The 23,436-nt window shown below is 37.3% G+C and overlaps 1 protein-coding gene across 1 annotated transcript in view; it reads left to right on the forward strand.

The window, feature by feature from the left end:
* The window catches only part of FAM185A (family with sequence similarity 185 member A), a 41,836-nt gene that overhangs the window by 7,523 nt on the left and 10,877 nt on the right, over positions 1 to 23,436 (forward strand). Inside the window, exons 3-7 of the mRNA XM_036400638.2 lie at positions 2,887 to 2,979; positions 7,349 to 7,487; positions 11,578 to 11,619; positions 17,017 to 17,112; positions 19,387 to 19,521. Of these exons, the coding sequence (XP_036256531.1) occupies positions 2,887 to 2,979; positions 7,349 to 7,487; positions 11,578 to 11,619; positions 17,017 to 17,112; positions 19,387 to 19,521 (505 nt within the window). The remainder of the gene's footprint in view (positions 1 to 2,886; positions 2,980 to 7,348; positions 7,488 to 11,577; positions 11,620 to 17,016; positions 17,113 to 19,386; positions 19,522 to 23,436) is intronic.

The following is a 23,436-nucleotide window of genomic DNA, read 5'->3' on the forward strand; positions in this document are numbered from 1 at the left end:
TGATTTCTTTTTTTGTATGTGTGTGGGTTTTTTTTTTTATTTTTTAATAATTGGTATATCAGAGCTATTGGCAATCCCTTTAAGTTAATTTTCAATCAGAAGTTACACATTACATGTCCAAAATACCTGACTGAAATAAATCTGATATATACTGCCTATGATATATCATAGGCATGAGGTTGTTTTTGCAGTCTTGAGGCTTCAAGTTTGCTGACTTAAGCTGTTGTAAAATTAATCACACTTTATCTGACTTAGGTGCTATTTGGAATCAAATTCACTTGATTGTTTGGGATTGAACCTGCAGGAATTGGTATAAATTCAACAGAAGGGTCAATTTTTTTTGAGATATGAAAAATTTTTTAACATTTTTCTGTATTGTGGTAAGAGATGATTTTATAACAGATGTAGGGAAAACTGAGCTTAGGGAGGGGTGTAATATACAATAGAGCTAGGTGTGCTCTGCAGCTGGGGAACTATAGAGAACTTGAACCTTCCAGATTCTGTGTACTTGAACATTTTACTGTAATAAAGATACCTAAAATCTTACAGAAGTTAATAGCACTATGTGATGCCCACCTAAACTTTTCATTAAAAATTATTTTATTGTGTAATAATGGCAACAACAGTGCATGAGAAACTGCACAGTATGAGAAAACAAAGTGGTTTTAGCCAGTAATAATGACAGTAATCATGGTATGCCATCACATCAAGAATTTTTTGGTGTCATGGAAAAAGATGGTTTTGAGGAAAGACCACTAACTTATCTTCTGGGAGTCTTCTCTCAAATGCAATCCAAGATGTGAAATATCTTGAATTTTAAAAATTAAGAGCTGGATTTTAGTCTAATCTTGTTTTTAAGTACTGTAGTTCTAGTAAGGTGACTGAGCTCATTTTTTTCTAATAAAGCTTCAGGAATTATATTCTGTGTTATCAGAGAAGCAGAATTATTTGGGAGAAACAGAATTATTAGCCTTCAGGTTTTTTCCAAAACTACTAAAAATGTTATGGGCCAGATGCTGTAGAGAAGCATAAGAGCTGATTCCCTTTCTGGGAATTTGCTTTATGGAGCAAACTGAAGTGATAGTGCCCTCCCCTGGATGGATTAAAGCTGATTTAATGGTGGTTTGCTGTTACTAACAAACCTCATTAACTAACAAAGCAGGAGAGCCTTTCTTTACAGGAGAGAGAAAAGATTATTGATAAATGACTTTAAATGAAAAAATCTGGTCATGTAGGTATTATTCAAGAGCACCAGCAAACACCTTCACAACTGCTCATTTTCTTAACTTGCAAGAAGTTGTTAGTATAAACTGTAATTTAAAAAAAACTTTTTTATACAATATACAAAGCTTCTTTTATATACAGTCTATAGAGTCTTTACAAAAGACTTAATGATTTGACCTCTACTTTGCTTAACCATGTATACTAGTAATTGAACAGAAAGGAGGAGTCTCTATGAGGCTTATTAATGGATTTTAAATTAAAACTACACACAGTTTTGCTGTGGTAGACATTACCCAGCCAGTGAGATTTATTGAGGGTGATTTTATTAAATTGTTTTGTTTTGTTTGGGTGGTGGTTGTTTTTTAATTGGCTGAAGTCCAGTTTACCCTATTCCTTCCAAGTGTCTAGATCAACTGATAGCAATAGTAATTCCAAAACACAGTTATGGCATTTTGGTCTTCTTCAGAGTATGAATTATTCACAAATTCTTGATTGAGAAGGCAGTACTTCTTTTTAATTTTTTTTGTTGTGCCTCTTATGATGACAATGCCACCAGGGAGACCCTTTAATTGTGCTTCCATGTTCCTCAGTTACTCCTGACTCCTTGGCTGGGCTGCTGATAACAAGAATTTCCAGGCATCTCACTCACACTGGCAGAAAACCTGCTATGCTTCCTCACCACACACCTTGTCTGAGCCTGGTTCATCCAGCACCAGTGTCCTTCTCTTCTTCTGAACAAATTTTTCTGCTTTTCCTCTGCCATCTGTTAAGGTCTTGACATCCTTTTGCCTCTTCCTTATTCCAACCTTTCTCCCTTGCTTACAGAAGCCCTATGAAAAATTAGTGCTTTTTTCTTTCAGCTGGTGGAATATTTCCTCTTAGTGAAAAAGCTGCTTCACCACTGTAACTGGTTTCTTCTCTCAAATCCTTCTGTCTGTTAGGGGTCTCCAGAGATACCTACTTCTGAAAGCCTGGTTGCTTTTTTTTTAAGGAAGATATTCTAATAATTTGGGATGGGGAGAATTAGTGTCTGTGTTGTGGTTTTATTTTACTGATCTATCAGTGGCCACACTGGTGAGCCCTTGCTATACACTAATTTTTCCAATCTTGCAGGTCCCCATATTCTCCTCAAGTTACACATTTGGAGGATTTGCTGTTTAACCATTATTCTGATAACAAGCATGGTGTACCTGCCTCAAAGGAACTGTGATGGCAGATTGAAACATTTCATTCATCATCTTACTGTATAAGGAGAGAACAATCTATTTAAATGTATTTTTTAAAGACTTTTTTCTCTTTTACAGATGGCTGTATTTTATTCTCAATACCTGGTGGGGTTTTTTGGCTTTTTGAGATTGGTTTATGTGTATTTCAGTACTTTTTTTTTTTCTCTTGTTGGTTGTATGCAGCAACAGCTGGAAGGTATAAGGGCTATAGAACAGTTGTTACTTGAAACTTGGCTAATTTGTTAAAAACTGGAGATTTGCCTTAAGCAAAACAATTTTAATTAGAATTTGTGTGCAGTGAAACACTGTAGAATCTGGTTCTGCTTGCCAGGACTAAGGAGGCTTCCAGTGGTTAATGTGGTACAACTTGAAAAACAAGATAACCATAACTAGAGAACCAGTTATCCTAACTGTATGATTTTTAAACTTTTTTCAGAGCCATAAAATTGATATAAGGACAAATGGTGGCAAAGTAATTGGTCTTGGGACACTTTATGGAAATACAGATATTTGTGCAACAGAAAAGGGGGTAAGTAGGAAGTAAAACTTTCTCTTTAGTGGCTTATCCTCCTCATTTGTTGTAAAAGGACTAAATTAAAAAATGTGCTGAAGAATATGTAAAAAACTCTCATTGCAACTGCACTGTTTCTTAGGTTTGTCTGTTAAATTATATTATCCTGTGCTTAATTTGGATAGATAAACAGGCTCCACAGAAGGCAGGAATAAGTGTGTGATCATTCCATCAGTACAGAGATTGTTCTACTGATACAACCCATCAGCTTTAATTATATAGACCCCTCAGGACATTCTTAAACTTTCTCCTTGGCTAATATGTAGGCATTTGGACTCTGCAGAAGGCTCAGGAGTTTTAATGTCTCATGGATAGTGGCTTGATCTTTGTAAATGCTGCACACATAAATTCTAGTGTTATGTAAGAATGGAAGAGTAGAAGGTTTTGCAGACTTCATGTGGCTGAGGAAATGTAATCACAGGTAATCTTGCTGTGAGATGCAGTGGGAAGAATCACAAAGAGAACATTTTTGTTGAGAACTAGCTTGGTTTTTTTCAGTAGATGGCAGTATGAGACTAACCACAAACTCCTGTACTCTGCTTTTGTTTCTTGACATAAGTAGGCAAGTCTCCTTTGTTTAAAGGAATGTAGAGCTCAACTCCCTGCAGTTCTCACAGCCAGTCTTGGTTTTAGGCAGTGTAATGTCCATTGCAATACCTACATGGGTTCCTTAGGGTTCACTGGGTGAGAGGTGTTGCTGTGTGAGCATGGGGAGCCAAGCCAAGGCTGGGGGTGGCTTTGGCTGTATGCTCTCTCAGAATCCATGGACACCCTTTAACCAGCAGCACTGGGAAGAACCAGAGTGGGGGTAACCCTGCCTTGCCAGGATAGATTTGAGCCCAAACTAGTGAGTTCCAGGCACCCAAAGTCACCTCTGTGAAGTGCTGTTTGGCACTGCTGTGCCCCTTGTGGGGTCCCAGGTCAGCTCACTCACCTAGAGCCAGCTGTGAGCTGTTCTTGATGTCCTGCTGTAAACTAAGCAGCTTGCCATTGGATTTTCCAAAAACTCTCAACATTGATTCATCTGTGTTTCTTTGGAGGTGGGTGTTAGACTACCTTTTATGTAATAAATGTAATAATGTATCTGTATGGGAAAATATAGTTCAGAAAATAGTTTTACTTTGAGGCTTTAAATGCTTTTTAAAAAATTAGCTCTCTTCAGAAACATCATCCTTCTGAAACAATAAAACAAATGCCATACAGATTAAGTTGAAGTCCTTCTTTGTGATCATAAATATTTGTATGTAGTATGTAATATTACAAGAAGTCAATCTTAGAGTTGTAAAGCTGTAGTAACTTGAGTGAAGTGAGTCATTTTAGCACGAATTCACAGCTACAGAACAATATTTTGGCTTATGTTACTGAACTTCTCACTAACAAACTTTGTAGTGTGGTTAGGAAGGACAGATTTCTTTTCTCAGCTGGCCACTTCTGTTAATAATCAGTCAGCCTTATGTCTCCTCTGTGTGTTTGTATGAGATGTTTCTTCCATCAGTTACAGTCATCATTATGTAATTATGGCTCTGTCAGCATTTCCAGCCCCCTCCTGGAGGTGGGGAGGGAGAGGATGTGGTAAAAGGCACTAAGCACTTAGAAAATTACTATTTTTTAGTGGGGGGAAGTGGGAGAAGACTTCCCCCACTAGTAAAGCTTTTGAGCAATGATAGCAGAAAAAGGAAGGCCAAGAGCAGAAATATGTGGAGAAGGAGCCATATATGTCTTATTTAAACATAGCAAGATGTCAGTTTTTATCTTGAAAATGTGTTCAGGTGTAAAACCTTCCCAGTCTGACTCGTGCAGATGAGACCAATGAAACCTGAGCATGTGGTCGGTTTCAGGAACTGCAACCCCCAAGGCTCTATGCCCAAGGGAAGGAATTTTTTCCCGAAAATCTGGTGGTTCAATGGACAAAAATAAAGAAATTTATTTGCCTGGGGAGTTATTAGCTAATCTGTGCCATGGAGACTTTTCTATAACACTTGGCTTTGTTGAGCCAGACATCTATGTTCTGCCAAAACTCCACAAGAGTTAAAGAATTTGGGATTGAAAGCATATTTATTTTCATTGAAAAGCAATCCTATTTTTCCATGCTTTCCCCATCTAAAATACTTTTTTATTCTTATACTTGAGCAATCTGACTTCCCCTTCCTCCATGCCCCTACCCTGATTTGGGTTATTCTGAAACAAACATTCTTTGTATTGGTAGTTTTTGTTTTACTGTTTATAGTAACTTCTTTTGATCTGGAGCTGAGACAATTCTTTTTGTTACTGTGCAATTTTAAGAAAGGCAGTTGAGGCTGGTAAAAGAGTTGGTATGTGAGATTATTTAAAAATTAAGTGTTTTATTGTAAACAAAGTAATATATCTAAACAGAGTTAAAACTTGCATTCTATAGGAAGAGAGGTAACCTTTGCCTGGTTAGGAATGCCACAAGGCAGCCAGTTTGTATCCAAACTATGCAGATATTTTTATTTTATTTCTCTCCCTGAAAGTGTGCTTTGCACTATTTTCATTGTGCTGGTATCAGTGATGGCCCTCAAATGGGAAATGTTCTTTGCAAGTCATGTAACTCTTAAAACAGGTGAGATCATAGAGCCTAAAACAAGAGTGCCTTTCCCTTTCCTTGCTGTGTGGCCACGTGTCAGAGCAGGTTTGCACTTTGCCATGCAGGGCTGGGGCCTGGGGCAGCACTTTGGGAAGCATCCCTGGGACAGATGCAATGGAATTTAATGTTTGAAATCTCTGGTTATTATCTTGTTGCAAGCAGTATTAGATGAAGGTTATTATTATTTTGTTGCAAGCAGTATGAGATGAAAAGCTTCTGTTCAGTAGTGACAAGTTGTGCCTTTGTTACTGGATTTTATTTCTGTCTGTAGCACAGTTCTAAGCAGCAGCACCTCCAGTGATTGTAGGCATTGAATGTCACATATTTCTAATTCTACCATAGGTTATGCATAGCATTTTGATTTTCCTAAAGTTTAATGTATCTTGCTAAATTATTGGGGATCTAATCAGTATTGTAGCATCATGGGAAAAGTCTCAAGCCAGTAGTCCATTCTGTAATCTTATAATTTAGTAGTTCAGTATGAATGGATGGCTAAGGCCACACTATAATTTGGCTGTCATATAGTCCATAGTAAACCAGCCTCTTCAGCTCAGTTTTTGGGATACAATGCAGCACTGAGTTTGTGCAACACTATTTGTCAGATTATCTCTTGCTTCATATATAACTTGTTCTTTATCATAATATTTGACTGGAAGGGTTGACAGACTTATTTTCTTATATCAACTTTTTTTGCAAAAGATGGCAATGCTAAAATGACAAAGAGGATTTCAAAATAATTTGAGTGAGGCACAGTTTGATCTGGAAAGCCATGTATTGTTACATGTAATGAATAAGGATTTTGTGCAATTCACTGAAAGTCTGCATAAGCAAAATAAAAGCAAATTTAGTGGGGGTTCAGGTATGAACTATTGCATTCTTCCATCATAAATCAATTTTAACTGAACAGAACAGAATTCAGTTTCATATGGTTGTTGCACAAGCATGTGAATTGTTCTGTTTTGTTCAAATACATTGATGTTTTATCATGTGGCTCACCACTTTTATATAGATAATCTCATCCCAAATTTCCCAAATCCATAGTGCAACTTTTTGTATTCTATCCTTTCTGTTTCTATTGCAAAGAAGTAGAAATGGAGATCTTATGCCTGGTTTTTCAAGGCTTGGTATGTCTTGAGGCTTAAGTCCAAGAATAGAAGCCTGAGTAACCAAGGTAATAGGAAAACTATGCTGAGAAAAAGGGCAGCTGGGTGGAACTTTTTTGCAAACCTTCACCAAAGATATATCTACAAAGTAAACCAGTTAAAAATCTTCCTAAATAGCTGTGTGTAACAAAGACAGAGGGTGTTTCAATTTGTGGTGGCAGAAAATCGATCATCAATGCTCCAAGCATCGTAATATGCTGTATGAAGATTCAGTCTTCAAAATTAAAGTTAATAATTCATTTTACTTTTCAGAATGAAGTGTTTAATTTTGAAAATTAAATTAAGCTTTTCTTTCATCTGTTTGTGACTACTTGGGTTCTTCACCTAAACTATGGATGTAATAATTCCTAGGAATGTTGTGAAGAATCTTTAGTTCTTAAGTCAGAGCTCTTGGATGGAAAGTTTTTTGTTTTGTCTTGTGTAGCTTTTAGCTAAGAACCTGATTCCATTTTTCCTGCACCAACAACTGCTTTCTATTTGTTTTGTGTCTTAACAGTGTTACTTCCACTGCTTTTTCAAACTGTGATGACAAATTGTTGATTGTGTTTATTTCTCCTAGAGTGTAAATATAGAGAAGCTGCAGGGGACAACCATCAATATATCTACTGAAGATGGGCTGCTGAAAACTAAATATCTCTATGCAGAATCAGCATCTCTCTCTTCAGAATCTGGTGATATTATGCTGGGAAGTGTTCATGGTAAGAAGGAAGTCTGTCACAAATTAAGCTGCTTTGAAGGTGTTCAGTAATGTTCACAGTAACAAATGCACCATTGCAGTGGACTAGCACTAAATCAGCTGTGCACAGCATGCAAGCAAAACAGGTCTATCTCTTAGAGACAATTGATTTTTTGCCACCTAGCAGACTGTATTTTTGAAAATGGTTTCATAAGCACACTTATTAATAGCAAAAAGCATATATTATTTGAAAAAAATGTCTTTCATATAATAACACATACTAAGAACATAAAAATATTCTAAATTCAGCTATGAAAATGATACTAAAAGTTGTCAGCAGGCTTCTCCTCTCTCCATCTTTTATTTGCTTCACAGGAAAAGCAACTCTTAGACAGATCATCTACTAAGAGCTGTTGTAGGAGAGAGTCATAATTAGAAGTTTTTATTAGAAATACCCTGTGTGTTTGCTGGCATCTTATGTTAAGAGTGGTGACAGTTTCTGTTTTTAGAAGAAGTTCTTAGAACTTCTTAGCAGTCTCTAAACCATTCACCCTTTGGTGTCCTTCCCCTAGATCTAAAACTAATAAACTACAGAGTATTTTATTCAAGCAGCAGCTGAGGTTCAAATCTGGTGTGGTTTTCTAATTTAACAAAACTCCCACTGAATTCAGACTGTGCTATAATGCATTTGTGGTGGTTTAACATTGAGTAAAACAAACTGGAAGATGCACAAAGAAAATTACTCAGCTCTGTCAGAGTTCCAGATTTTCAGCTATATCCCTTAAAAAGAATTTACTACAATTGCTAAGAAATTATGTTGTCATCTTGCTTGAGAAATTACTTCTTTCTTCCTTGAAGGGAGCAACTCCTCTGTCCCTTTATATTAAATGTGAGAATGGTTTCTAAACCTGTTAGGTAAAGTTAATTTTAGCATGCACTGACAGAAATAAGCTGTTTTTTCTCCTGTTATTGTATTTTTCTAACATGTAGGCTTGTATTATTTCTGGAACTTCTGTCTGATAAGCTGTGCTGGTTTGGCTTTTTCTAACTTTATATGGTATAATGATATTGTGGAGTGATCAGTTTGTGAGCAAGCCCAGTCTTTGTGCACATTCAAGAGTTAATTTTTATTTTCCTGTTGCAAAAATGAAATCATAACTGCTGTAGCTAATAAATTACTTTCTTCAGTAATGCCTGTTGCCATTAAGCTGAAGAACAATGTGAAAACAAATAGAATTGTATCCAAATTATGCAGCCATTTCTTATGTTACTTCAGGATTATTTTTATGACCTCTCTACTAAATGGGCCTGGAACACCTAATGTTATTTTAGCTTTTTTTTTTTTTTTTAATTGCACACTAACATTTGCTTGGTAATTTTACCCTATTTTTTGAGGAGAAAAATGTACAATATCATGTTCCCCAATCATGTTTTAATAGCCAAGGCTTTTGAAGTACACAAACATGTATGAGCAGACAAGATAACTCCTACTATAAATTTCTGCTAGAAAAAAATGGTGACTTCTGAGTTTTGCTCATGAGGTAGCTCAATTGCAGTGGTTGTCTGTAAACACCTGGACAAATTATTTGTTTCTTGGGCAATTGAAGTCACCATTTCCCTACAGCTGACACCATAGGTGGCATCAAATCAGTACATCCTGCACAAAACTAAGCTGGATTTAACTGCTTTTGCACTGGGAAAATTGAAGTTAGGGCAGCACAGACTTTACAAACCTGTCTGAGGCACATTTTGTGGTTGAAACTCGGGCTGTATTATCAGGACACTGGTAGAGCTTTCACAACTGCTCATTTGCATGCTTCATGCTCCTCTGGCAAATGGGAATGCATTGTTTTGAAAGAAGCTTGTTTTGGGTAATTTTCATCAGCTTCTGTACAGGCATTAGAGATGTCAGGTGCTATTAAGCTTTTGAGTTGACACCTGAAGAAGAAATTGATCTTGAGGAATTTCTTCTTTATGAGAGCCAATACCATTTCAGTGAACCCTCTCTACCAAGGGGCACATGGGAGGAACAGGAAACCCCTTTTGGCAGCAGTCCCAAAGTCTTGGGTTGAGTTGCATTAACTATTAATTTGTTTTATAAAACTAGTTTAAATATGAATTAGATATCAAATTCCTTCCCAACTAATGTTTAAAGTAGGCTCTGTTAGACCAAGCTTGCTCAAGGCCTTGTCTAGTTGAGCTTTGAGTATTTTCAAGTCCAGATTTTGTATGAACTTACTGGACATCTTGGTCCACTCCTGAATTATTTTTCTGATGGGGAAAAACTTTTTTAATCATAATTTCCATTACTACTGGTACCTATTATTGCTACTGCTTCCTTCTTGCTGCATCACCATGAGAAGAATGTCTTTTTTTCTCTATACCCTCCCATTAGGTAGTTGAAGGCCACAAGAAGACTCCTTCTAAGCCTTCTCCTTTTAAAGCAAAACAAACATGCTCTCAGGGCTTCTCTAGCTTGGTCTGGGTCCCTGATCTTCTCAATAGCCTTCTCTGGCCTTAGTTAAGGACACCAGTGTCATTCTTGACTTGAAAGCACAAAATGGACACAATACTCTAAGTGCAGCCTCACAGAATGTGTTGACATCGTGCAGCACTGGTGATTCTGCCATATGAGTATGTATCTAAATGGAATTTGATTTCCATATGTTGAATATTTTTCAAGGATCTACTTATGAAAACAGGTAAGAAAACCCCCAGAAAAACAAAGAACAGACCCAGGGGCTGTGTGCTGACAGAATATGATCTACCTTCAGCTGCTCCATGGGAGCTGCTGGCTGACAAAACCCTGGGTCTTTTTGTAGGTTGTACCAAACTAAGGGCCAGTCCTGATAAAATGAGGAAAAGGATGGGATGATTATAGGATGGCTTTTAAAAACAGCAAAGAGTGAAGCCAAACATCTTTCAAGGTCATTGAAAAATGCTTTTGTTTCTGCACTGATTTTTAGAACTCCAAAGTATTTTGTACAGTATGTGCTTGAAAAGATGAATTTAAGACTGTTGATGATAGGCTGCTTTTCTAGCTTTCAGCCCATGAACCACTAAGAAAAATACAGGTCATATCCAGTGGAATGCACTCTGCCCTAATGGTTATTTACTGTGGTGTAATTACACAAGATAGGGTAGAGCTTTATCCATCTGCAATTTTTAAAACCTCTTCTGAAAGATCTGAAAATTATGGTTACTGTGTATTGCTAAACTGCACTCAGTTTCTGTGATCAGCCTTAGTCTTCATTCTGCCTTTCTCTTGGGAGGATGAGAGAATGGCAGGGATGACATGGTGTGCTTTAGTTTTTAATTTAGAGCATTTTCTGTACACATTCATGCATGGAAATGGAGAAGTTTGTACAATTTAGTTAGACTGTTAATAGGATAGATGTCTCTTCTGTTAGGAGGTACATCTGTTGTCCTTCCAGATTCTCTTGATGTTGTAGGCGAAAGGGCAGAATAAGGATTTTGAAATTTTAAGGCTGGAACATTTGTGCCTGTTGAGAGTGATGCAAGTTCAGTGGAAGACCATTCTACATTTTGTGCCTTACACACTTTGTTTGATGTTCTCCACTTTGTCCAACATACTCCAACTGAAGTCAATGGAAATGTTGACAAGGGGTTGTCATGCACAAAACTCTTACAAAATGTAAGAGTTTTGTGTACTCTTACAAAAGAATAGGTTTGGAGGGAGTAGGAAATGTTCAGTGGGTCCAGGAAGTTGCCTTTGCAGATGACACACAAGATTCCCTCCAGCAGAGATGGAGTATAGGTATATAAAAGAGGAAAATAGAAACTGTTTATTATTCATGCAATTGAACTGAAATCATCTGTAGTGCTGTTGCAGGCATCAGAGCAATCAACAAACAATTGCCCAAAGTAAACTAAGGCAATATTGTGCATTAGCCTTCCACATGCCTCTCTACATTTTTTTCTCCCTCAAATCCAGCTGGTATCTTTGAATTCACTCAATGTTTTTCTTGTCTGGAATCACTTAATTATAACCCATATATATTGAGACTTTTGTTTGTAAAGCAACAATATTAATAATAAATAAATAATATGTTTCAATAATGTTTTTAACATTTTCCCCCTTTTCATTATAGGTAATACCAACCTTCAGACCAAAAGAGGGAGTATCACAGTAGGTAAGTTCTGCCTTCTCTCTGTGTCTTTTGCTCTTCCCTTCTCCTTGCTAAAGGCTAAATATTCACATATTTAAGTAAGGTAAAAAGGAGGTGATTTCACACAGATGTTTTTGCCTCCTTTTCAGGAGTAGCACTGGTAAGTGTGGCTGAATAAGACCCTTTCCAAAGTCAGCCTTTTGTGGTTGGGCAAGGCACAAGATCTCAGTGGACTTTGCACAAGTGAGACTGAGTCTAGCTGTCATCTTTTAGCTATAGATGGGATAAAAGGACACAAGAAAATGCTTAAGTCTACATCAAATGCAGTTGTGCTCTTACTGTAGTTCTCTCTCTTACACTTATTGCTATCAGTGATTAACTATGTTTAATTTTTATATCAGGAAGCTAATCATTGATGTATTACTTATTTGGGGAGGTGATGGGAAGGCTTGTGATAATTTCAGTGTTTTGAAACTCTAATGCCAATAGTTTTCCCTTCAGAAATGAACACAGCTCATAAACCTTTTGTTGGGAGCCTGGCCATTTATATGACAGGATAAGTCAGAGTTTTCTGTTATGGTGTACCTTATAGCAGTGCATTTGATAGCACACAAAGTGAGAAACTCAGATTCTAATTATTGATATGGCAGGAAATTGAAGTAACAGAATCTTAGACAAGGCTCAGTGTATCTTTTGAATGTAGAAGGATTTCCTCAGGCCCTGATCTTGAAGATTTTAAGTGTAGTCACTCACTCAGCATGTTTCAGGGACCATCTCTAAGATGTGTTCAGGGACTGTTAACAACTCTTTTTATGTTTCTAAGAGCTCTGTATTAACATTCCTGGAAAATGAATGCAAGACACATTCTTATGAGTTAGTCATTAAACCACAAAATTAAATTCAACTTGCTAGGCTGTTTTTCCTTCTCTTAAATAAACTCATAGTGTATGAAGAGTGTTTAAAGAAAGGTTTCTTAATATAGGAGGTAGCTTTTTCCATCAACAGATGATGATTATTTTCCTTAACTAACCAGGTTCAGCTTAAGCATTGAGACACTCTTACTGTTGAAGAAACTTTATTTTTCAGATTTCAATTCTGACAGCACTGGATAGACTTCATCTTTTCCTAAAGAGCACTAAACATCCCTGGTATTTGTATGGATTTTTCTAAAGGTAGAAGTCTTTGAAGATCCAGACTTTCAACTCTCAAAATGTGAGAGCACTTCCTACTCAACCAGTTTGCTGAAGGCCTTATCCCTTATTTCAGTTGGAAGGGACCCACAGTGACCATCCAGTCCAACAAGAGTTGGAGTGTCTTGTTCAGGGCCTCTTAAACTCTGACAGGCTTGGGGCACCAGCTCTGCTCCAGTGTTTGACCACTCTCTCTGTACAAAAATCCTTCCTAAAAAAGAGCCATTCCCATGCAAGGTTTCACTGGACACCAGGGAGAAAAGCTCAGCACCTCCTTGTGCCCTTCCCTTGCCCAGGAAGCTGCAGAGAGCAATGAGCTCACCCCAGCTTCCTTTCTCCAAACCAGGCAAGCCAGGTGGATTGGTTGGTTGGGCTTTTTTGGAGCAGAGTAATTTATCAAAAAGAGCCTTTACAACCAATGGGTATAATTTAAAATTGGGATAGAAAATAGCTCATTAATAGGTAAAAGGATAGCCTGGATAATTTAGTTAGGAAAAGAATTGTTTTCTTGAGAGATTTCTTTGCTTTGTGTGTTGCATCATTTGTTCTGCCAGGTCCCCATGGTAAGTGTGGTCAGGACCACTAAGGATTTTTTAGTTGTGTGTGCAATTTAGTGAATTCTAAATAATAAAGTCTATTTAGTAAATACATTTCAGTTTCTTATAATACTTTTCATATCATAGTTTTAGAACAAAAAACTAAACCAAGAATTTTTGCCAGTTTACTATCAATAAGAAATACTAGATAGCTAGCTGAGCAGGAATTCCATCTTCATCACACTTCAGATACCTTGGAATTTCATGCTTCCTCCAGTCTATAATCAAATAATAATAGATATTTTGTGTTCCTATAGAGATTGACCTTGTTCATGGTAAAATCAGTGACAAAAATCAGTCTTTAGGTGTTCTTAGGAAAAGCATGGTTTTGCTTAGATTTAAGTAAAGATCACTTGTGTTTAATCCTTTCTTTAGTTCCAGGCTGATAAAGGGATGCTAAGTATTACCTTTGTAGGCCTTTCACTGATCCTTTTGTGCAGTCAAGTTATGTGACTTATTTTATTCTTTTATTCTTCAAGCTCTATTTATTTCCATGAAACTTAACAGAGACTTTTGTCTTCCAAGGGCATCTTGCTTCACTGTGCCCTTTTTTAAATCTTTTTTTCTCTAGTACCAGTAAATTCTTAAACAGCTAAAGCTGCACAAGACTGACCATCTGTTCTATTTCCAGTAAAAGGCTTTGTCCTTGTTCTCCCCCTTGAAAAACCTGGAGAAAACCTTTTCCCTGTTGGTCCTTAGCAAACTCAAATTCAACTATACATTTTTTTCCTTATTTTTACCTTCAGTTATTCACATTAATATCAGCTAGCACTGGGTATATATTTGAAAATAAATTGCCTTAGGTTTGATCTGTCATAACCATAAAATATGTATTGTCTCCATTGCTATTTGTTATGTATTTTATGCTATCAGCCTATGCTTCTTAGTATAGGGTAATTTTTCATTGTTGAAATATTTATTTATATTTGTGCACTCTGTTGGGACTTATTTTTGGGGTTTTTTTAATCCATTTTCCTTTTATTCCCCTTCATTTGTTAAGAGTTAGAGACAAACTTAAAACAGGATCTTTATGGACTTTGCAGAACTGATGAACAATCCTGTGTTTCTTGGTATTCTTAATTTATCTAAATTTGGTATCTACACACTTGTATTTAATATCAAATCTGTAACATTCATTACATAAATCATATTCATTTGTTTCCATAAAATATATTTCATGTTACTTCCATAGATCAAAGCTTAACAGTTGTTTACTGTGCAGTATTGTAGTGTCAGGTTTAGTGTTTGGATAGTGCTGCCAAGCTTTTGGTGGTTTTGAAACCCTGCTGAAATTTCTTCAGCCACAGGAAACTTTGGATTAGTGAGGTACTCTGGGAGTCAAAATCTGGCAAGTCATCCTCCCAAAACAGTGTTCCTCAATGGAAAAGTGTTCCATTTCCCTCCAGGCTGTTTTTGGCTTTCCTGGTAAATCTGTGCCTTGGTGAGCCTGTCCCTCCTGCCCTCCTCCTGCATCCTTTATTTGTGCTGATGCCTTCTGCAAACACAGTCCAGTCTCTCACATTTATTTATATTATATTTATAATTATATTTATTAATTTATTTTTATTTCTATTTATTCATTGAAGATTTTGGGAAAAACCCACTTTGTTCAGTCTTGCAGATTCACAGAAGTTATCTTCCCACTGGGCAGAATCACACAGGAGCTGCTTTTGCATTTGGGAAGTGGAAAGAGAAAGGCTTCAGTGGATAAATGTCCCTCTGAAGCACCCTCAGCTGGTGGGATGTGGACTGTTTGTAGCTGCTCTCCCTGGAGAGAGCTGCTCTTCTGTCACAGGAGACTCTTCTTCCTTCCTAGAATAGATAAAGGCACTTATTATGGGTTCTGTTTAAAGCAGAGGAGTCAAAGGCTGGATGTTTCCTGGATCTGTTGCCAGCAAAATTTCTGTCAAGGTTATGTGGAGTTGGTAATTGGCTCTTACTAAATTTGATGGGGAATACCTGCAAAAACAGCCTTTGCATGAAAGCTTCTAGTGATCACTGCTTAAAAAGTGCATTAAAAAGGTTGATGCATGTCAAATTTTCCAGTTCTAATGACTTTAACTTTTCAACTATTATGAATAACCTTTAAAAAAATCACCAGTTAAAAATCAATATTTCATTTTTACTTAGACAAGCGAAAGTCTTCATTATTAATGAAGAGTTAATTTTCTTTTTTCAGATTTTGAACAGACTTTCTTCAGTACAGTCTTGAAATGGCAGAAGCATTCACTTCCAGTTCTAGTTATTAATGTTTTCTTTTTAGCCAAAGCCCTTCTCATTTTCTCAGCTGACTAAGTAAGGATTAGCTGGGTTTTTTTGATCACTTTCCCCTCCAAAGAAATCAGCTTTAGCTGTGGGATAAAGATTCTTTTCTGTGTTTTTGCTGTTGTAAGCAATGCACTGATCTTTGGCATCTGTGCTTGAAACCCGGGATCAGAAAAGCTCCAGATGAGTTCACTTAGAGCTAAAACTGTATGGCAAGCACAAAATGGTAATAGAGACATCCTTGTTAATTAATCAAGTTCATTCTCTAATTAATGCTTTTACTTTTTAAAATGGGAAGCTTCATTCAGTTTTTCTTTGGCTACTTCTAACAATTTGATTGTTGGGTTTTTTCCTATGCATATTCAGAAACCAGTCTCTGTCAGTGTCTCAGGATTGCTTGCCAATACTTTAATTTCTAGCATTGTCTCTAAAAATACCTCTCAGGAACTGCCTTTTTCTCATGTACCAAGGTAATTTTTTTATGCTCCTCTAGATTTTTTTTTTTATAATTTCTTAGCAATTCTTATTAGGTATAAGCTTGTTCAGTAGTTAGAACTCAGTAGTTTGAAAGTAGTTGAACTCTTTGGGACTTCACTTAATATTGTGGAAGTCTATGTGTTTAAAATTGGAATACATTGCAAATAAAGACTAAAGTGTACACTTAAAGCTTCTTAAAGGCTTTCTATTTGTAAAAATGCTTCTTTGCAAAGTTGTATGATCATAAATTTCTGCTAATAAGGTACAAAAGAAAATTTAGACCTCTCCATTCCAGGGCACAGAACAAGTGCTGCTTTCCTGCACATACTAAACATTTGTTGATAGTTCAGATGCAGTGAATCAGATTTCACAAAGCCTGTGTTCAGTTTTTCTGTGTAACAAGATACTGCAGTGCACAGCTGCTTGGTTTCTGCATGGGGTAGCTTTCCTGGGTAAAGTTCTCCCTGCACAGGGTCTGAGCAAATGAACTCTTTTGGAAGCTAAAAGAGATCTTAGTATTCAAGTTTCATGCTTGATTTTCATACAAAGATCAAGACATTCCTGTAGAAAGATGTGCACTGCAGTTGGGCCCTTGTAATGTAGAATAACTGCAGAGCCACAGCCTGAGGACCAGAGTGTGCCCCAGTTCTGGAGTGGGGAGATAGAATAAGAGGTTTCTGAAAAATCCTAAGCGAAGGCTGACAGTGTGTAAATTATTATCTTTATGTATATGATGTATAATCTGTAAATGATTATGAATATTAATAAATATAATTATTATTCTCAAACACAAAAGAATTGATAAAAATCAGTTGAGGTATAAAGAAATATTCTGGCAAATGTTTACTTTAAAAGAGTGAATGATACACAAGTTCTTTTCTTTTGTTTTTTAGATTCATCAGATGGAAGTCTAAAAGCTTCTACATATCATGGGACAATAGATGTTTATGTCAGTCAATTAAGAAAAGTGGATCTGAAATCCCAGAAAGGTTAGCAAAATAAATCAAATTTTTTTTTTTCTGGCAGATTTTGATGTAAAAGAAAAGGAGATAAGGGTTTGGTTTTTATCTGTCTGTAAAGAATAGTTTATGATTGTTGGTTATTTACTTTTTTTTTTCATCATTATTGGAAGATATCTATAAATACTTAAAACACAATAAGCTGTGTCAGGGACAAGAATACTTAAGATGGATTAAATGTGTTTGTTTTTCAATGTTTTTCTTTTTTTTTTTTGTCTGGCAACGTGCCCAGCAGAATTCTGCAAGGTTGACTAGGGTTACAGTGTTCCTTTGCCTTGAGCACAGTTTTCTCCATGATGCTGTATGTGCAGTGATCACTGACACACATACATTTATTTTTCTTGCCCTCTGACTGAAATGTCCTACTATGAAAATTTGAAGGCAGAAAAGCAAAGATGGGAGAGTTTTACATTACCATTTTCCTTCATTTTCTCTCCTGCTTACTCACTTAAATTCCTCTTCTCAGTTAAAAGCTCACACCTAAAGTTGAATTCATAGTTTTGCCATTCTGAAGATTTGATACTGTAAATTACAGAGCCCTGAATACATCTTGTTAATCCTAGTTTGGAAAAAAAAAACAAAAACCAAAATGCAGACAGACAAAAAAAAATTCAAAACAAGCCGAAACACAACACAGCATTTCTAAACTTGACTGTAATGTCATGTCAGACACTTCAGGTGGTTTGGTCCACTTCTGTCTCCTGTAAAACAAAGCCTGTGCCCTGTTAAATCCTAACAGTTACTCAAAATGGGACTCATGGTGTCAATGAATTGAAATCATTTGTGCATCTTTCTGCACAATCTCTTTTGGCTTCATTAGTGCAAAGAAGTTTATTTTTATATTATTTCTTGGTTACTTTTAGTATCACTTATTTTGCTAAGTTAATGTCTCTTTGAGCTAGAAGAAAAGAGGAATGTATTTAATAAAAGCTAATTAATGTTATTTTCAAAATATTTTCTAACATCTCTTCTGGCAGCCCAGTTTAGTAAAGGCAAAGTTGAAGCTCTGGTTCTGTTTACCCTGTAAATTCAGAATAACTGCCGACAGCTGCAGTGTAGAAAATGTCCCACTTGTGCTAAATGAGCTGCATGTGTGCTGGTTTTTGTGAGTCATCACTGAGCAACTCTCCAAAGAGGACCCAAAGATGAAGACCTTTTCCCTTTCTTATTCTAAGGCTTTTGTGTATCCAGCAAAATGCAGGCCTAAATTATACTGGAAGTTATTTGTTCATCAGAGCTGTCACAGGCAAGTGATTCTGCTGTGTGTAAATTGCTCAACCAGGGTTGCTTTCTGGTGCTTCTTTGCTGTTATTCTTACCATGTTCTGCTGAAGCTTCTGGGATGGATGTCAAGAAACTGTTTTATGTTTTCCTCAGTAAATGTTGAAATTAAGCAAAAACTTAAACAACACATAAAAAGGAAGTGTATTCTGAATTTCTCATGTTTTTGATCTAATGTGTAGGAGAGAGCTTTCAGACTTTGTGACTGAGTTATTCCAAAATGACTAATGTGGCCAGGTTGGGGGCCCAGTGTCTGCCTTTGGTCTGATGCATAGATGCACATATCTAGGGGAAGCAGAAGTCAGAATTTCTGGTTTTAATCTCAAAGTAGAATTATTCAGGCCACCAAAGCTGTAGTTTTGCTACTAGTTTACATTTTGGTGATGCACAGTCTAAACTGGTAAGTCAGTTTTGAGACTGCATCTGTTGGAGGATGTGAACAGCTGGCCCTAAGCAGTAAAGCCAAGACAATTGCCAGTGTTCACAGCAAGTGAGCAGCACCTCATCCTTCCAGAGGAGCAGTTCTTTCATTGTGTGCCATGCAGTGACTGGGTGATTTGTCAAGTCTGATGCCCTGTCCTTGCTCTGGAATATCAGTATGCAACTAGAAGATGAACTTAAAGTCATAATACCTGTGAGATCTATCATATTTGCTTCCCTTGATCATTCCTGTAATAAGATCCTCTACCAAAAGATATTGTTTGAAGTGTATGTCACTATTTATTTTCATGTCTATGAAGGAAATTCTGTGATACCATTTTCTAAATGTGACATATTCTGTTTATGATAAATGAAGATATCTTCATTTATTCTTTCAATGACCAAAAAAAAAGAGGTTACTGTTTCTGAAGACTTTAAAAAAAAACCCAACCAAGCACAGCTAAATGATGATTTGATTCAAGTTAGTGAAATAATGGACTATTTCAGGGTTAAACTAACTAGCTTGCACTTAATTTTATACCAGGTTCAATTACAGTCAAGGTACCTGCATCTCTCAAAGCCTATTTAGAGCTGTCTGGAAGAAAAGTGGATGTGAGTTCAGAGATCCAGTTAAAAGAAACACAGAGTGCCTCCAAAGATGATCATGTAACACTAAGTGGTAAGGCTTACTAATCTTGGCTTCCAATAAATGTCTGTCTGGCCTAAGTCAAAGGCATCTACATTTCTTTATTAGTTTATTGCCCTTGGCAGCTGCTTGTTTAATCTGCTTCACTTTCAGATGTTTGCTTGTGCTCTTCTACTCCCCATGTTACTGGATAACTTGAAAATTTTATTTGGTAAATGACTTGTGAATGTAATCAACTTCTTCTAACAAAAGCCTTAGAGCCAAATTCCTCCTTAGTGTTAGTCCAGTGAGTTTGTGGGAGATAATCCAGGGCTGAATTTGACCCATTGCTTTGTTGGCTTAGAAACTCACATAGACTTTCCTAGGCAATCTATGATATTAAAAATATAAAAATTTTAAAAAATCTGTCTGTTTCTGAGTCAAAGGGGGGGAAATAAAAGGGGTCTATGGCATATTTATAAATGTCCAGTAGTGCAGGATAGGCTGAGAAATGATGGGTGGGAGATGAGAAGAGCAGAAGAAGCTGGAGCTGGAGGAATAGAGACAGAGAGTGCATGGAGAGGTACCTGCAATTACTGGAACTATTCTTGTAAGGCATTTAAAACTGAACTTAGAATCCTGGGTCTTGCTGTTTCCTGCTTTAGAAAAGAGTTTTACAATTCACTGGCAGGGTGTGTACTTCTCTCCCCCACTCCAGATGTTGCTATCTAAAAGTTAAGGCTGTTGCTTTTACCAGTTACACAGTTTGCCCTAGAGAAAACATCAACTGAGTGTGTCTGAGGGCTCCAGCTCAATGTTTGATCATGTTATGTCAGTGTGACCTGCTGTGGCAGCAGATGGGGTAAGGCTTGGAGTTTTAAACCTAAGAAAATATGCACAAAAACTCTCTTTCTCCCCCATGTAAGATGGGGATCTCAGAGTCAGGAAAACATTGGAAGTGTAATGATATAATTTAGTATGTAGCCTGCTTATATATCTCTTCCTGCCTAGGAACAGTAACTAGCACTTAAATTTAGTAGTGGTTATTAAATACAGTTTCTACAAAAACCATAATTAGAGGTTGTCAGGCTAGAAATCTGTGGAAGAGCCCCAGATTCTAGCAAGACTTGGTGTAATGAACCACCTCAGCAGTAAAACAAGACTTCTCAGTGAATGAGGACCACCAGCCAATCAATCATCTGCTACTTTGGCAACATTAAAGATAAGAATGGTGTTTCAAATATCCACAGCTGAATGACTTCTCTGGTTTCACAACCCAGTCAGTGTTTGTGTGGGACAGTCATCACTGAAGCAGATGCAATTTTTCAACCACTGTTCTGTATGGAAATGATCTTGGCACTTGAGGCCAAAAGCAGAAACTCTGATTAGTTAACTCTCAAATATACAAGTCCCAAAGGCACAGAAATCATCAAGAATTATGCAGAGGCAACAGCATTAGGCCTTGATTATCAGTTGTTTAAAGAAATTACAGCGTTACATAAAAAGGGAGATACTTCCTCCTTCTATTTCTCTTTACCTTACAGTGTATTCTTTCTGCACTTGATCCCTCACTATCAACAATTGCTTCTTCCTAAAGGTGATATTTGGTAATTTTCTTGTACAAGTAGATTTTCAAATAATTGAAAATCATTTAATACAATTTCTGTATCCTGGGACCATTATTCATTGTTGAAGTTTCAGGTACAAGGTCCATAGCTGTCCTGCTGTTGTGACTGAAGAAAGGCAAAATAGAGAGTGAAGAGGAGCTTTGCCAAGTGGTTAAAAACTGTATCACAAGAGCATGGCAGTTTAGGAGTTTTATGCTTTTGAGTTCAAAGATTAGTTTAAAACCAGATGATTTTTCAGAAAATCCAGTTTTCATGTGAATACCACAGGCACTGTGACCTTTTAGGAAGTTTTACTTGCCTCTGGGAATATGTGAATTGTTAGAAGGCTGTCCAGTGGGAAGACAGGGCAGAGTTCTTGGGTAAACAGTCACTTCTTCCTGCACTTTGCTGCTCTAGGAAATCCTTCCCTGCTGCTTTAGACCAGTTTCCATGTGCACCATCACCCTCCAGTTGCACCCTGAGGGCAGTCAGTGCACCACAGCCCCACAAGCACCCCCATCCAGGGTTTGCCAGCCAGGGAAGAGAGTGGGATTTAGTGAAAGCAAGATGATGGAAGTCTGGAGTGGGTGCTCCAGAGACAGAGGGATGACAGTGGGAAATGGGTTTGCTCTTTTAGGAAAAGAAGGGACTTTCCTGCAAAAGGGAGGGAGCTGGAGAGCAGTGACAGGGAGTTTTTATTCTTTGAAGTAATTTTCAAGGGCAAGGCATCTGTTTCCATTTGCAGTCTTGAAAGCAGTATGTATGCTATAATGAAATGCTACATAAGCAGAGTTCATGCTAAGCACTGGTCCAGCTTCCATCAGTGGAAGTGTTTGGCTGCCTTTAGAGTGCTTGAGTAATTCCAGTAATTTCTGATTGTAATCATGTCAAGGTGTTCTTTCTTTGCCCTGGCAAGAAGAGAAGCCCTTCCTGCTCAATGTCTGCCTCCTCCCTGTCTCACAGGTGTGCCTGTGTTCTTAAATTTTATGCCTGTGGAGGTAATTAGCTATAGATACTACATGTGGTAAGAGAAAGAATAGGAGGCTAAAAGGTATCAAATATTTAAGCAGAAAAGAAACTTAGAAGACTGTTATGTCAAAGGGGTTGCAAACATGTTGAAGGTCAAGGTTAAAGTTAATATAATTTTGATTTACATGCTTTTTAGGTCATTTTCCAATAAGTTAAGTTCTAAGTACAAAGGTAGGAGCAATTACCTGTGTAGTCCTGAGAGGAGCAATATTTAAATAATGTCAGGAAACAACAATGTTACACCATTGAAAACAAGCAGCATGTTAACGTGATTGTTCTGTAAAACTCAAAATATTCCTTTGGCTTTACATGGCATTAGTAATACTTTGCTGGAATGTGTCCAGTTTTGAGTATCTGTGCTTTGAAACTGTAGTCTCTAAAGGAGAACATGTGAGCAGAGTCCTAAAATCATGATTAACAAGAGAAGACTGAAAAGTTCTGGTTTTGTTTCAGAAGATAAAGGGAAGAGAAGATGCATTTTTCTAGTGCATAAGAAGTTGCCACAGAGAAATAAGGAAATAAATTGTTCTGTTGACTGGCAATAGGACTAAAACTTATAACTTGACCTTATGGTGAAGGAAACTTATCTAAATAGCAAGGTAAACTTGATTGTAGCACTTGTCTGGGGGGCAGTAGGACTGTCAGTACTGCAGGTTGTGAAGACCAGGTGATGTGAGCATCTCAGACTAAATTCAGTGCTTCCTCAGGAGAGGCTTCAGCCCTGTTTTTTCTTGTCTCAGGTTGATGTGACCGTCTGCTCCCACCCACTCCACAGCAGCAAAGGAAGGTTATCAGGCATGTGGGTGGATGGGGTCTAAATGAAATGCAGACACTGGAATCACTTCAGCCACTTTGGTTGCCAACTTGTGTGTTGACCACTGTGAACTTGGTGGAAAAACTCTTGCAGTCATTCAGAGACTTTATTTGAATCCTTGTAGCAAATGGTGTCAATTTCCAAACCTAATTGTCTGGAAAATAAACCATGTAAAATCTCATCTCTGCGTGATGCCAGGGACTCACCTGATTTTGGATGTTTCTCCATCCCTGCCCCACTCCTAGTGCCAAGTTCATATCCAGTGGCAACCTTTCACCTGATGCCATCTGCTTGGTGCTGAGGAATCTTGTAACTTTGCAGGCAATTCATCTGGTTTGCAGCAGCTGTGTGTTTCCATGGTAAATGTCCCACCATGTCCCAGGTGCTCCTCAGAGGCTGTGGATGTTTGTTGTTATTACTGTGTCTCCCTGTTTTTACCTTCTCAACTGGCAAACCTCTGTGGTTTTCTGTCCTTACACAAGGAGCATATGCTTTGGGAGTTTTGGTTTTCTCCCAAGT

The sequence above is a fragment of the Molothrus ater genome, chromosome 5 (assembly GCF_012460135.2).
Source record: "Molothrus ater isolate BHLD 08-10-18 breed brown headed cowbird chromosome 5, BPBGC_Mater_1.1, whole genome shotgun sequence".
Taxonomy (NCBI): Eukaryota; Metazoa; Chordata; class Aves; order Passeriformes; family Icteridae; genus Molothrus; species Molothrus ater.